The sequence below is a fragment of the Pelophylax lessonae genome, assembly GCF_965119305.1.
Source record: "Pelophylax lessonae genome assembly, chromosome: 4".
Lineage (NCBI taxonomy): Eukaryota > Metazoa > Chordata > Amphibia > Anura > Ranidae > Pelophylax > Pelophylax lessonae.
This window is the reverse complement of record NC_138771.1, coordinates 571,122,362-571,137,566: the sequence shown is the minus strand read 5'-3', so window position 1 is coordinate 571,137,566 and position 15,205 is coordinate 571,122,362. Positions and strand designations below refer to the sequence as shown.

The window sequence follows — 15,205 nt, the reverse complement described above, 5'->3', positions numbered from 1 at the left end:
TTAAGGTTTTTGGATACCTGTTTCCTGCAATGTATCTACAGGTATCTGTGATAATATGCAGTTGGTAGAAACATGCATACAATGAAAAGATGCATCTGGGCAGTAGAGAACCCTAAAAATGTCCTACTTTTAGAACATGTCTGACATTGTGCCAGGTAGGTTACCAGAACAGAGTCATTGTATGGTTTATTCATTTCGATTGTATTTGGTTATTATCTGCCTGATTAAATGTGATCTGCACATGGGTTCTTTCCATCCGACTGTGCTTTTCTTAGGCTTCATTTATCACAGGGGTAGGTACTTCGCTGAAGCTGCTGGAAACAGTTCAGTGAACTGTGCTGACTGCACCTAGCAATGTACATGATCTCATGTAGACTGTACAAAAGAGCGTCGGGATTGTCATGTATTGCCTGGTGTCCTGCATCAACTTCTATTAGACTTTTAGATTGGCATGCAGATTGCCTGCAGGGTTCAGGAAATTCCATAACCAGTGCCAGGTCAGTTCCCTTTGCATTGCAGAAAACTGAAGGCAGACCTGGCAAAAAATGTCCTTGTACTAGAACATTAAAACTGACCATACACATTGCAAATTGATTGTACAACCCTGTACTGTCTTCTTAGATATTTCTACTCTATTGTAATTTGGATCTAAAGGTTATGCAGACAGATTGTAACATATGGTCAACTTACGTCACATGGTTTGGGGAGCTCTGGCATTTTATTGCTTCTAGTTTTCCTGAGAGGACTACAATTCATGTTTAGTATAAAAGACTAAATGTATGTAAAGCATGATGGACACTTCTGAGTTCTGAACTCTTTCTTACTCCAGGCTAATCCCCAAGGACCAGTATTACTGTGGAGTTCTGTACTTTACTGGCAGTGATATCTTCAACAAGAACATGCGTACCCATGCTTTGGAAAAAGGATTTACCCTGAATGAGTACACGCTGAGGCCTCTGGGAATCACAGGTCAGCCATGTTTTCTGGCTCACATGTCTCTTGTTCACTGTATGACAGTGGGTATAGAAAAGAATAACCCCTCCCTCCCCCTCTTCTTTAAAATCACATTTTGTTGCTTTTCAGCCTGAAATTAGGGGACACACGGTTTTTGTTTTATCCAGTGTATTTACTCAGTGCAACTCTTAACATCCAAGTGAAAGATAGATAGAACACCAACATGTCATAAAAAAATTGGGAAAAAGTTGGAAAAAGGATCACCCCCCCCCTTCCTAAAATGACTTGTAAACTCAATCAGGTGGAGCTAATCACCTTCTCAATGGTACACAAAGACATTTGAATCTCAGCTGTGGTTATTTTATATAGTTTAGCATGAAAATAGTTTTCCTGGAGCATTTCAGTCCCTGGTAGAGTGTAACTGAAGCAAATAATCCACTATGGGTGGCAAAGCACTGTCAAAATATCTCTGGGATAAAGTTGTGGACAGGCACAAGTCAGGAGATGGATACAAAAAAGCTAAAGGCTTTATCAATGCCTGGAAGTACAGTAAAGTATATTATTTAGATGTGAAAGGTATTTGGTACAACACAGACCCTCCCTGGATCAGGGCGTCTCTCCAAATTGGCTGAAAGAGCCAGGAGGGAACTGGTCAGAGAGGCTTCCAAGAGGCCTACAGCAACTCTGAATCTGTTTTTAGGAATTTATGAAAAAGAGTGGTCAGTGTGTGCATGTGACAACAATATCAAAAATTCTCCACAAGTGTGGCTTGTATGGGAGGGTTACAAGAAAAAAAAAGTGTTCTGGTCAGATGAGACTAAGCTGAATTATTTGGCCTCAGCACCAAATGATATGTCTGTCAGAAATCCAAAACTGCTCACCATCCAAATAACACCATTCCTACAGTAAAGCATGGAGGTGGTAATACTCTGGTATGGGGTGTTTATCTGCAGCAGGGACTGGTCACTTGTCAGGATAGAAGGAAAAATGGATGGGGCAAAATATCATCAAATTCTTGAGGAAAATCTGCTGCCCTCTGCCAGAAAGTTGTCAATGGGAAGAAGGTTTACCTTCCAACGTGACAATGACACAAAGCACACAGCAAAAATGAGCGTACAGTGATTGAAGGAGAAAAAGGTGAATGTCCTTGCATGGCCTAGTCAGAGCCCAGACTTGGGGAAGCTCCGCTTGTTTGCCTCCTCCGCCACATTTGGCGCCTTTCTGGGGGGGAGCGGGTACCTGGTTTTGACAGGAACCCGCTCCCACTCCTGGGCTGATCTTGCCACGATGAAGTCACCCGGAAGTTCAGCCCCTCCTTTTTCCCCTGCCACTGGGCCATTCACAAAGTGCAGCGCCCCTCACATATGATCAGTAGGGAGCCGGCTGTGAAGCGGCAAGGCTTCACTGCTGGTTTCCCTTACAAGAAATTGCGAAGGCAGCACCCGAGAGCTGATTGAAAAATAGGTTGGGGTAAAGACCCTGCGGGATCCCTGGACTTTTAAGTGTCCTAATATTAAAAGTCAGCAGCTACAGTTTTTGTAGCTGCTGCCTTTTAATTTTTTTCTGAAGGAGCCTGGAGCACCTCTTTAAACCCCATTGAAAATCTGTGGAATGACTTGAAGACTGCAGTCCACAAACAGTCACCGTCAAATTAAACTGAATTTGCGCAGTTCTGCAAAGAGTGGGCAAATACACTGTGTGAACAAATATTAGGCAAGTTGTTTTTTGGAGGCTTAATTTCATTATTGAAAAACTACAGTGCTCTCAGTCAATCCAAAATGTTAATAAACCTCAAACCTGAATATTTAAGAAAGTAAAAGCGAGGTTTTGGCTTTTTTAGGAGAATATCTATGTGTGCACAATTATTAGTGCATTCACATTATGTCAGACATCATATGTGATGCGCACCGCACTGCTGCGCAAATCACATGCAATGTCTGTGCGATGCAAATTCAGCCACGCAGATTGTATGGCTGAATTCGCATCGCATTCAGACCAAAGTCATGCAGGACCCTTTTTTTTTGGTCCGCACCAGAATCAGATCGCATGGGTGTTCACACCTATGCGATCCAATTCCTGTCCGAATTGACAGCTCGCACTGCGATATGTGAATTAATCTGTCATTAACTTTGTATAGACGCTCCCAGCAGTTCGCATACGGCAGTGTGAACTGCCTGCGAGTCGGGTGCGAAGCGGGAACCCGCAGTGGATTCGCAGGGTTCCCACATCGCACCAATGTGAAGTGGCACTTGGTGTGCAAGGAATTATGCATCTAAATGAAAAAACGAAAATTTTTCATCTGTTAGGCTCGGTTCACACTTATGCGATGCGGGAAGGCTGCGAATTTGCAGCCTGTTCCCGCATCGCAAACGCACCCCCGGCAGTTCACACTGCCATATGCGATACGCTGGGGGTGTCAATGTAATCTTAACGACACCCCCAGTTTGATCGCATATCGCAGTGCGATCTTGCAGTTCGCACAGGATCGGATCGCACAAGTGTGAACCGCTGTGCGATCCGATCCTGATGCGGCTGCAAAAAAGGGTCTTTGCTGCGGGTGCGGTGCGAATTTAGCCATACAAAGTGTATGGCTAAACTCGCACCGCACAGCCGATCGCATGTAATGAAGGAGCAGTGCGCTCCGACATTACATACGATCGCTGCAGCCGCATCAGTGTGAACCGGCACTTAAAGTGAGAATAATAAACAAGCAACTCAAAATTTACAAATAAAAATTTTTAAAAAAATAAATCCACGACCAATATAGCCCCCCTTCGTTTCAATAACAGTCCTAAGCCTTCCATTCATGAGTCTGTCAGTTTCTTGATCTGTTGACGATCGACTTTTTGTGCAGCAGCAACCACAGCCTCCCAGACGCTGTTCAGAGTAGTGTACGGTTTTCCTTCACCATAAATCTCTCCTTTTAAGAAGTGCCCACAAGTTCTCAATAGGGTTTAGGTCCGCTAAGGAAGGGAGCCAGGTCATTAATCTTTTATCTTTAAGGCCTTTACTGGCTAGTCCACCCAGTGGAGTACTTCGATGCATGCGATGGAGCATTGTCCTGCATAAATGTCATAGTCTTCTTGAAAGATACAGACTTTTTCCTGTACCACTGCTTGATGAAAGTGTCTTCTAAAAACTGGCAGTAGGTTTGGGAGTTGATTTTGAGTCCATCTTCAACCCGAAAAGGTTCAAATAGCTCATCTTTAACCACTTCAGCCCTGGAAGGTTTTACCCCCTTAATGACCAGGCCTTTTTTTGCGATTAGGCACTGCGTTACTTTAACACAAAATTGCGCGGTCGTGCGATGCTGTACCGAAATACAATTGATGGCCTTATTTTCCCACAAATAGAGCTTTCTTTTGGTGGTATTTGATCACCTCTACGGTTTTTAGATTTTGCGCTATAAACTAAAAAAGACCGACAATTTTGGAAGAAAACGCCATATTTTTTACTTTCTGCTATAAAACATTCCCAATAAAAAAAAATTTAACATTTATTTTTTTTTATCAGTTTTGGCCAATTTGTATTCTGCTACATATTTTTGGTGAAAAAAAAATCCCAAAAAGCATATTTTCATTGGTTTGCGAAAAAGTTATAGCGTTTACAAACTACAGGATAGATTTTTGGACTTTTTTTATTGATTTTTTTTTTTTTTTTTTATTAGTAATGTTGGCGATCAGCGTTTCTCTATCGCTCATTGACAGACGTAGTCTTCTTGATTCTCAAGAGCTGGGTTATGTTGTCTCCGCAGGAGTAGGACTAGGCAGAAAGACAAAACGTTCTGGCTCCACCCTAGGGGGCAGTCCCTGAGGGTATATCCTCCCTCTCTCTGCTACAGGGAATCAGTTTTTTTCTGTCTAGTCAGGAGTAAGGACCTAAGTTCCTTGCTGGGATCTTTTGGTCCTGGCAAGACTTTTTTTCCTTAAGAAAAAGACATTTTTTAGGTAGTTTTCTCCAGTGTTTTTTCCTGTGAGATCTTCAAGCAAAAATGCCGGACTGGGCGACACTTGTGGTCACCCCACCCGGCCTACGAGCGCGCGCAGACCATGGCATTGCGCTTGGTCGGCCGCGACATATTCAAGTAAGTATGCGGGGCCGGGCGACGGGCTGGATGTTGAGATCCAGTGGTCACCCCGGTTTCTGCCTACGAGCGCGTGCAGACCAGTGCGCTAGGTCGGCCGCGACGGAGTCCCAGTAAAGGGACTGACTTTGCGAGTTAAAAGTCTCGCTTGGACGCCAGGTCTCAGAGAGTCGAGGCGTCCACAAACCCCCACCCCGGTGGAGAGGGTATTGTGAAGAGAGGGTGCCTGTCGGTTCGGTATGGTGAGTTAACGTTCCCTTTTTTCCTCATTATGAGGCAGTATATATTATGGGCCCCTCCATATATGGTCAGTATATATCTGATACTTACAAGTCCCCCTTGTAATACAGCATGTGTTTGTGGGAAGTGGACTTGGTTCTAGAGCTAACACTCTACCCAGCAGACTGTAACATTACAGCAGACATAGGAGGTATAGTCCTACCTTATGTGCAGTGTATCTCTGTAGATCCATATGTCACCTCGTAGCAGAGTGCAGGTGGATGTGCTGGGAAGACGATATCGGCGGTCCGCCGCCATTTTGCCGTAGACCGAATGCATGTATGTCCTCAGGTCACGCCGGCCGCCATGTTTTTGGAGTCTTATGTCTCTTCTATGGGGGCGGCCATGTTTTGTGAGCCCAGCTACCTCGTGGAGGGCTGGGAACGCCGGAAGGCGTACACAGGGGGCGGAGCCACGCCTTCTGCCCGGGAAAAAGCAAACAGCTCCTTCCAGTCTGTGTAAGACAGACGCTGACTGCAGTTTGTTGGAAACTGCACTGCATCGGTTGGTGAGCCTTGGGGGTCCCTCTCTCTCTCTCTCCGGGATCGAGAAGCAGGTACTCTGAGGGGCGCTATTGCGCTAGGGGGAGACACACAAAAAAAAAAAAGAAAAAGTTTTTTTGTTTTGCTGGCAAAGGTGTCCTGTATTAACATGGACCCTGCCACTCATGTATCTCCTCCGGATCCCCTCGAGGGGTCTGCGGGATCCTCCAGCACCCCATTGACAATTGAATCTTTGTCAGCTATTATGGAAACTTTTGTGTCCCGGGTGGAAGTGGCTTGTCAGGGACAGGGCGCAAGAAAGCGACCCCCGCCTAACCCCTTATTATCTGAAACCTCGGATTCAGACTCTGAGCCTATTTCTGCAGTTGCAGGTACTTCATCTGGTATTGGTGTCTCGGGTCCTGTCTCTTCAGACAGTGAGGAGGATGTTTCGGCATCCGCCATAGCCCGAGAGGAAGCGTTGGTAAACGCACTCATTATATCTGTTCAAGAGACTTTAAGGTTACAGGGTATTCCATCAGAAATAGCTGAAACTGAGATCCCTTTTGGGACTAAAAAACGAATCAAAGTGGCGAAGGTTTTTCCATTGCCCAAATGTTTTGGCAATCCAATCGAAGAAGAATGGCGTCTGCCAAAACGCACTTTTAATATTTCTAAACGCATTGACAGGCGTTATCCGTTTGAGGAAACCCTTATTAAGAAATGGACAGAACCACCTGTGGTGGATTCACCTATTGCTAGATTGAATAAAGCCACGGTTATTCCTTTAGAAGACGCTCCGTCTTTTAAAGATCCAGTGGATCGCAAGATAGAAGCTATGTCTCGCACCATGTTTTCCTTGATTGGATCAGCTTTCAGACCAATAATTGCTATTGGTCTGGTTTCGCAGGCTGTAACTGAATGGACCAAGTGGTTACACCGGGACTTAGAAGAAGTCCCTCAGGCGGTATCAGATTTGTTGGAACAAATGATACAGGGGTTACAGTTTGTATGTGATGCGGCGTTAGACGCCACTCCATTAATGGCGCGAGCATCAGTCTCAGCAGTGGTTCTCAGGCGTACACTGTGGCTAAAAGGTTGGTTAGCCGACCAAGGTTCCAAAAAAGCATTGGCTAATATCCCCTTTTTAGGAGAGCGTCTATTTGGAGCCAACTTAGATGAGATCATTAAGGATCTCACCGGTGGAAAAAGCACCTTTTTACCGCACAATTTTAAAGGTAGAGGAACTCGTCAAAGACGAGGGCCTTCTTTTTCTGCTCACAAGAGGTTTTTTCGTCCAGCGGGTGAAAAAACTAAGTCCTCCAAAGCTCCTGCAGGAGGCGTCAGGGGTCGTTGGTCGGGCAAGCAAAAGCCCGCCCCCTCCAGACCTGAAGATAAACCATCCAAAGCCTGAAGGTGCGCCCCCACCCATAACTGGGGTGGGGGGACGTCTTCGCCGGTTCCCGGATCCATGGCTTTCCAGAATCCCGGACAAATGGGTTTGCGAAGTCATAAGGTCAGGGTACAAGATCGAGTTTCGATCTCTCCCACCGGCGCGATTCTTCCCTTCCAATATCCGTCTATCCGCAGATCGTTTAGAAGATCTGCGGAGAGCAGTCACAGATTTACTACAACAAGGAGTGGTAGTCCACGTTCCTTGGACAGAACGGTTTCAAGGGTTTTATTCAAACCTGTTTACAATACCCAGGAAAGAGGGCAAAGTGCGTCCAATTCTGGACTTAAGAGCACTCAATTCTTTCGTCAACATAAGAAGATTCAGAATGGAGTCCATTCGCACGGTAGCAGCCTTCCTGCATCCAGGGGATGTCCTAGCGTCCATAGACATCAAGGACGCCTATCTTCACATTCCCATTTTCGCAGGACATCAGCGTTTTCTACGCTTTTCCGTAGAGGAGAACCACTATCAGTTTGTGGCGTTACCTTTCGGTCTCGCCACGGCTCCGCGGGTCTTCACAAAGGTGTTGGCCCCAATGTTGGCACTTCTGCGCCAAAGAGGTATATCGATTCTAGGTTACCTAGACAATCTTCTGCTTCATGCAGAGTCTCCTCAGACCTTGCTACAAAACATAGAAATTACTATGATTTCTTTACAGGAATTCGGGTGGCTGGTGAACCAGCAAAAGTCTTTTCTGGTTCCCACCCAGAGGCTCGAATATCTGGGTCTAATTCTAGACACAGTCAGGACAAGAGTTTTTCTTCCGGTAGGGAAACTCCGAAAGATTCAATCAGCAGTCCAGTTGTTACTGTCCAACAGCTGGTCTTCCCTTCGGACTTGCATGAGGGTTCTGGGGTTGATGGTGGCTTCATTCGAAGCAGTCCCATTTGCCCAGTCCCATACCCGAATTCTTCAGCAAGAGATTCTTCTCAGATGGAATCGGAATCCGGAATCCCTGGACAATCAGATACGATTGAGCAAACAGACCAGAGAGTCTCTGGTTTGGTGGCTTCGGTCTCCAATGCTCAGCCAGGGAAAGTCATTTCTGCCAATATATTGGACGATAGTGACCACGGATGCCAGTCTATCCGGATGGGGAGGAATTCTTGGTCAGTTATCTGCCCAGGGACTTTGGTCCCCGGAAGAATCCAGGTTACCGATAAATGTATTGGAACTGAGAGCGATCAGACTTTGTCTGATTCACTGGACCGAGCAGCTCCAGGGCAGCCCGGTTCGGATCCAGTCGGACAATGCCACGGCCCGTGGCTTATGTCAATCACCAGGGGGGCACCAAGAGTGTCCGAGCGGCCAAAGAAGTGGCTTGCATTCTTCGCTGGGCGGAACGATTTGTTCCAGCAATCTCTGCGGTGTTCATTCCGGGGGTGGAGAATTGGCAGGCAGATTATCTCAGCCGTCAGACCCTGGATCAGGGGGAATGGTCCCTCCATCCAGACGTTTTCCACCAGTTGTGCCTACGGTGGGGCACCCCGGATGTGGATCTGTTGGCATCACGATTCAACAGGAAAGTTCAGAGATTCGTGGCTCGCTCCCGCGATCCTCTAGCAGAAACCGCAGACGCACTGATCGCCCCGTGGGGGCAATACCAGCTAATATATGCCTTCCCTCCTCTCGCGTTACTGCCAAGACTTCTACGCAGGATAGAGGAGGAAGGAATCCCAGTAATCCTGGTAGCTCCGGACTGGCCTCGTCGAGCTTGGTACGCCGACATGGTCAGACTGGTGGCAGACGTCCCATGGAGACTTCCTCTCAGGGAGGATCTACTGTCTCAGGGACCGATCTTCCATCCTGCTTTACGATCGCTGGCTTTAACGGCCTGGCTATTGAGACCCAGGTGCTGAAGGACAAAGGTTTGTCAGCTTCAGTTATTCCTACTCTAGTTGAAGCAAGGAAAGCGACTTCCAGAAAGATTTATCATCGCACATGGAAGTCCTACATTGCATGGTGTGAACCTTTGGGGTTCCGTCCTCGGTCTTATTCGATTAGTCGAATATTGGCTTTTCTGCAACAAGGGGTTGAGCAGAAACTGGCCTTGAGTACTATCAAGGGTCAGGTCTCAGCATTAGCCATCTTCTTTCAGAAGCCTTTGGCTACTCATTCCTTGGTGCGGAATTTCATCCAGGGGGTGCGACATCTGGCTCCGCCAGTGCACGCGCCGTTACCCCCCTGGGATCTTAATTTAGTGTTGTCGGTTCTTCAGAAACCTCCCTTTGAAGATATTAGGGAGATTCCTCTACCCACGTTGTCCCAGAAGGTGGCCTTCTTGGTGGCTATTACTTCTGCACGCAGGGTGTCAGAACTGGCCGCATTATCTTGTCGTTCACCATATCTGGTGGTTCATAGAGATAAGGTGGTTCTTCGTCCGAATCCATCCTTCCTACCAAAAGTGGTTTCAGAATTTCATCTGAATGAAGAAATTGTATTACCTTCCCTGTGTCCTAAGCCCAGTCATCCTCGGGAGTTTGCTTTACACTCCTTGGATGTGGTCCGGGCGATCAGGGTATACTTGAAAACGACAGACTCGTTTCGCAAGACGGATTCACTTTTTGTGATCCCAGATGGACCCAAAAAGGGGTTGCCTGCATCTGCCGCGACCATTTCCAGATGGATCAGACAGACGGTAGTGCAGGCTTATTCTATTAAGGGTCGGGAGCCCCCGTTCCCTGTTAAGGCGCACTCCACTCGGGCACTTAGTGCGTCTTGGGCCTTTCGCCATCAGGCGTCAGTGGTCCAGGTGTGCAAGGCGGCTACCTGGTCGTCGGTGCATACCTTTTCTAAACATTATAAAGTTGATGTAATGGCATCGTTTGATGCCTCGTTTGGCCGCAAGGTTTTGCAGGCCGCAATTTGAGGAGACCAGTGGTCTACCTCGAGGGTTTTTTCCGTTGGAAAATTTTTCTTTAGTCTCATTCTTTGTTTATAATGAGCCTTTAAAACTTCTAGTTTGGCACCGGTTGGGCCTTCTAGATTGGATTTGATTTTGTCAATCCCACCCCTCATTTGTGGCACTGCTTCTGGATGTCCCAGCTCTTGAGAATCAAGAAGACTACGTCTGTCAATGAGCGATAGAGAAAAATGGATTTTTGTAAGAACTTACCGTAAAATCCTTTTCTCTTAAGCTCATTGACAGACGTAGTACCCGCCCCTCTATCATTGAGTTGGGTTGGGTTAAATTCTCTGTACTGCTTTAAACAGAACTGATTCCCTGTAGCAGAGAGAGGGAGGATATACCCTCAGGGACTGCCCCTAAGGTGGAGCCAGAACGTTTTGTCTTTCTGCCTAGTCCTACTCCTGCGGAGACAACATAACCCAGCTCTTGAGAATCAAGAAGACTACGTCTGTCAATGAGCTTAAGAGAAAAGGATTTTACGGTAAGTTCTTACAAAAATCCATTTTTTTTAGCGGTACTGCGACATTGCGGCGGACAGATCGGACCCTTAACTGACATTTTTGACACTTTTTGGGGACTATTGACATTAATACAGTAATCAGTTCTAAATAATATGCACTGTTACTGTATAAATGACACTAGCAGGGCAGGGGTTAATACTGGGGGTGATCAAAGGGGTTAATGTATGCCTAAATATGCTTGCTCACTGTAGGGGGGGGGGTGGGTTCTGTGACAGGCACAGAGAGATTGCAGTTTCAGCTTAGCTGAAACTTCTGATCTCTCCCTGCCTGTCTGACAGAAGACTCGCCTGCTTTGTTTACATAAGCAGGCGGGTCTTCTGTCAGTTTGACTGACGATTGTGGGCGGCCAGCGGCAATCACCGCCGCTCCTCTTGTGGCCCTGTCTAAACACAGCGGGAGCTCAGCTCTGGCGCCGCCGAAACCTCATGCACAAAGTACTACGTGGTTTTGCCACAGTAATACTACGGTGGGCGGTCGGCAAGAGGTTAATGAAACCAGCCCATACCAGTACCCCCACCTCCACATTGCTGGCGTCTGAGTCGAAGTGGAGCTCTGCCTGTTACTGATCCAGCCAGGAACCCATCCATCTGATCCGTCAAGAGTCACTCTCATCAGTCCATAAAATCTTTTAAAAATCTGTCTTCAGATATTTCTTGGTTCAGTCTTGATGTTTCAACTTATGTGTTTGTTCAGTGGTGGTCAGGTTTCAGCCCTCCTTACCTTGGCCATGTCTCTGAGCACTGAACACCTTGTACTTCTGGGCACTCCAGGTAGACTGCAGTTCTGGCATATGACAGCACTGGAGGATAATGGATTCCTGGTAGCTTCACGTTTTGATTCTTCTCAAATCTTTGGCAGTTAATTTGTGTCTATTTTTTCTTAACACGTTTCTTGCAATCCTGTTGACTATTTGCAAGAAAACAGTTGATTCATTGATCACGCCCCAATATCTTAGCAAGTTCAAGGGTGCTGCATCCCTCTGAAAAAACTTTTTACAATTTTTGACTTTTCAGTCAGTTAAATCCCTTTTTTGGCCCATTTTGCCCAAGGAAAAGAAGCTGCCTAATAATTATGCACACCTTGACCACTTCTTGCCCGCCGTCAAATAAAGGTGGAGCGGTGTATCCATTGTTCTGGGACGCCGTCATATGGCAGCGCACCAGAACCGCCTCTCTTGCGCGCCCAGAGCGGCGATCGTGGCCACGCGTGTTTCTAGGACATGGCGTGACCCCGATCTCGTTAAAGAGTCAATGAAATTACTCTTTACCCATGTGATCTGCTGTGTCCAATCACATGTAAATAAGGAAGTGCCGTTATTCGGCTCTCCTCACCTCACACTCTGACAGTGTGAAGCGAGGAGAGCCGATCAGTGGCTCCTCCTCGCAGGGGAGACAAGGACATGTAATTGGGGCACTGATCATCAGTGCCCTGATTACAGAAAATTGAAATAAAGTGCCAATCAGTGACCACCATCAGTGCCCAAAGTACTGCCAGTCAGTGCCCATCAGTGCCTTCTCATCTAGGCACTAATTAGCACTGACTGGCAGCACTATGGGCACAGATGGTGCTGCTCATCAGTGCCACCTATTAGTGCCCATTAGTGCGGTATATTTGTGCAACCTCATCAGTGCCCATCAGTGCAACCTTATCAGTGCCCATCAGTGCAGCCTATCAGTGCCCATCAGTGCAGCATCATCAGCGCACATCAGTGAAAGAGAAAACATTTTTATTTTCAAAATTTACTCACAGAAAAACAAAATTTTCTGTCTTTTTTTTCTTGTAAGAAATAAAAAATCCAGCGGTGATTAAATACCACCAAAAGAAAGCTCTATTTGTGTGAAAAAAATGATAAAAATGTCATATGGGTACAGTGTAGCATGACCGTGGAATTGTCATTCAAAATGTGAGAGTGCTGAAAGCTGAAAATTGGCCTGGGCAGGAAGGGGGTGAAAGAGCCCAGTAGGCAAGTGGTTAATAGAGGGTTTTAATCTCCTTAGCCACACTTTTCCTCATTACACAAATACACATCACCCGATATGTTTAAATCCAATAAGCATTCAAGTTTATGCAGCTTGGGACTGGACAATATGCATAAAAATGATGATTAGGTTAAAATACTTGACTAATGATTGTGCACACAGTGTACTGCAAAGTCTAGATATGCAAAGTTAGTAGAGACATATCCCAACAGACTAAAGAATGTAATTAAAGCAAAATGTGGTTCAACAAAAATACTGACACAAGGGGGTGATCCTTTTCCAACTCAGTAATTCTGTTTTTGAATTTTTTATTTTAATTTTTTTTCTGACATGTTGGAGTTCTATCTTTCTCTTGGATGTTATAAGTTACCACTGAGTAAATACAGCTCGATAAAATAAAAATTGTGTATGTCTTCATTTCAGGCTGTACAGCAACAAAATATGATTATTTTAAAGGGGGTGATTCTGTTCTATACCCCCTGTATGTAACTTTATTTACTTTTGAGTGCTAATTATTTAGTGCAGAAACTACTAAAGTGGTCAGTCCATAAAGCTTGTATTAGACTTCCTCTATATAATGAACACTGGTTACAGTAGATAAGCTTAAGAAATATGGTCCCCCTAGTAATGACTTAACTCCTAACAAAAATATGAGGTGTTGTAAAGCAGTTTCACCTAAATGCTGATTTGTCAGAAAACTCTCTGCTAGGTTATCCAAGTTTGTTATAGACTTCAGAAGTCCATTGTGCTGGCACTGTCTGACTGCCCCAGGCAAGGAGAAGGGCAGAACAGTAGCGGCCGACCACTTATCACTGGGAGGAACAATCACAGTTGGGGTACACTTTCTGACTTGCTCAGTTGTTCATCCCAAGTACAAACATGGAGAGATTTCATAGACATGAGACTATTGTGCTGTAAAGCTAAGTGGACTGACTGTCCTCTTCTGTTTGTGGAAAGCTTTACTCAACAGACAGAGAAACCTCTACACTGCCTGATAGAAGTATCTAAGGCCTCTTTCACACGGCCGCTCTGTTTTTTTTTGTCCGCTGCAGCACTTTTTTTTTTTTTTTCACGGACACTAATGACACTTGTGTCATCCGGTCCGTATGTCCGCATATCATCCCATCCGTTTGCGGATGATATACGAACATAATGTTAGTCTATGGGGATTTTTTGCTTTAGTTCCGTTTTTTTAACGGAGGAAAAATAGGGTTCTGTTCCGTTCCAAAAAAAACGGAACAGAACTGAAAGGACACAAATCGGATGTCAGCGGATGGTCATCCGCTGACATCCGCAATCCCATTGACAAGCATTATGTCCGTATATAACACCCGCAAACGGATGGGGTGATATACAGACATACGGAACGTCCGTGTGAAAGAGCCCTTAGGAAAAAAACTTGTTTTCCTTTCTAATTTGAATCATTGCTTTCTCAAAGGTACAAAAAAGTATTTATTGTCATGAAGGAGTTAGTCTTTGCCATCTCTACTCCTAGACTTGGCCAGTAGATGACCATCCTAAAGCACTTCTCTGCAAACACTGGGGTTGATTTACTAAAGGCAAATATGCTGTTCAGCTTGCAAGGGAATTATCCCCAGAGCTTAGTTAAATGTGATGAAATGTCATTTAGAAAAAAAATCCCCAATCACATAATGTAAGTGAGTCTTTAGCTGGTGTTGGACAATTTTGTGTCTGGTAGCTGTTGTTGGGTGGCAACACAATTCCCAGCAGTGAGACATATTTGACACTCAGAGAAATGTTAAATACCAGATGCTGCCATAGCTTTGCCAGAGCTTAAGGATCAGAGTTCCCCATCACAGCTCAGGTATTTCTTTTATTGGGTGCTCCTTTGTTGGTATATAGTGATTCCTGTTGTGGCCTCTGTTATCTTTTTGTGGCAGTTACATAGACGCGCATATCTTTTATTTTTTTTCCCTTACAGGAGTAGCTGGTGAGCCCCTCCCAATAGACAGTGAGAAGGACATTTTTGACTACATCCAGTATAAATATCGTGAGCCAAAAGAACGGAGCGAGTGAGAAGAGATGGTCAATCTTTATTACAAGCTGCAGTGTTATCCATCCATGGCCACATCCAGAGGGAGCATCACCAATTCATGGATGTTCTACATAATATAGGAAGATACTGTGTACAATTTGTGTGTGTGTGTTAATGAGATCATACTGTGTGTAGGTTGTGAATGTTCTGGATAAATAGTAATGTAGTAGAAACTCAGATAATCAAGATGTAGCAAAAACTGTTTACATATGAATAATTTTATTTAAAGGTCATTTTTTTATTTTGGAATTTCTCGGCATTGGGCATTTTGGCCTGTTTTAGTTCTAACTCAGCAAATACTTTATGCCCAAGGAAGATTTTTTTTTTTAAGAGAGACTGTCACCTTGCCCAATAAGGCATTTCTTGCCACTCTTTCCTGCACTGGCTAATTTGCAGTGTTGTGATGGAAAATGTAAAATTTGTATATGGGGCTTGAATGAGAAAAGTGACAGCCTTTTCAAATAATAGTGCAGTTTTAGTGTGAAA

The 15,205-nt window shown here is 45.2% G+C and overlaps 1 protein-coding gene across 1 annotated transcript in view; it reads left to right on the top strand.

Moving 5' to 3' along the window:
- Positions 1–14,967, top strand: part of POLB (DNA polymerase beta) — a 74,319-nt gene extending 59,352 nt beyond the window's left edge. The window contains exons 13-14 of the mRNA XM_082255479.1: positions 830–969; positions 14,606–14,967. Of these exons, the coding sequence (XP_082111605.1) occupies positions 830–969; positions 14,606–14,700 (235 nt within the window). The 3' untranslated portion in view covers positions 14,701–14,967. The remainder of the gene's footprint in view (positions 1–829; positions 970–14,605) is intronic.
- The last annotated feature ends 238 nt before the right edge of the window (positions 14,968–15,205 follow it).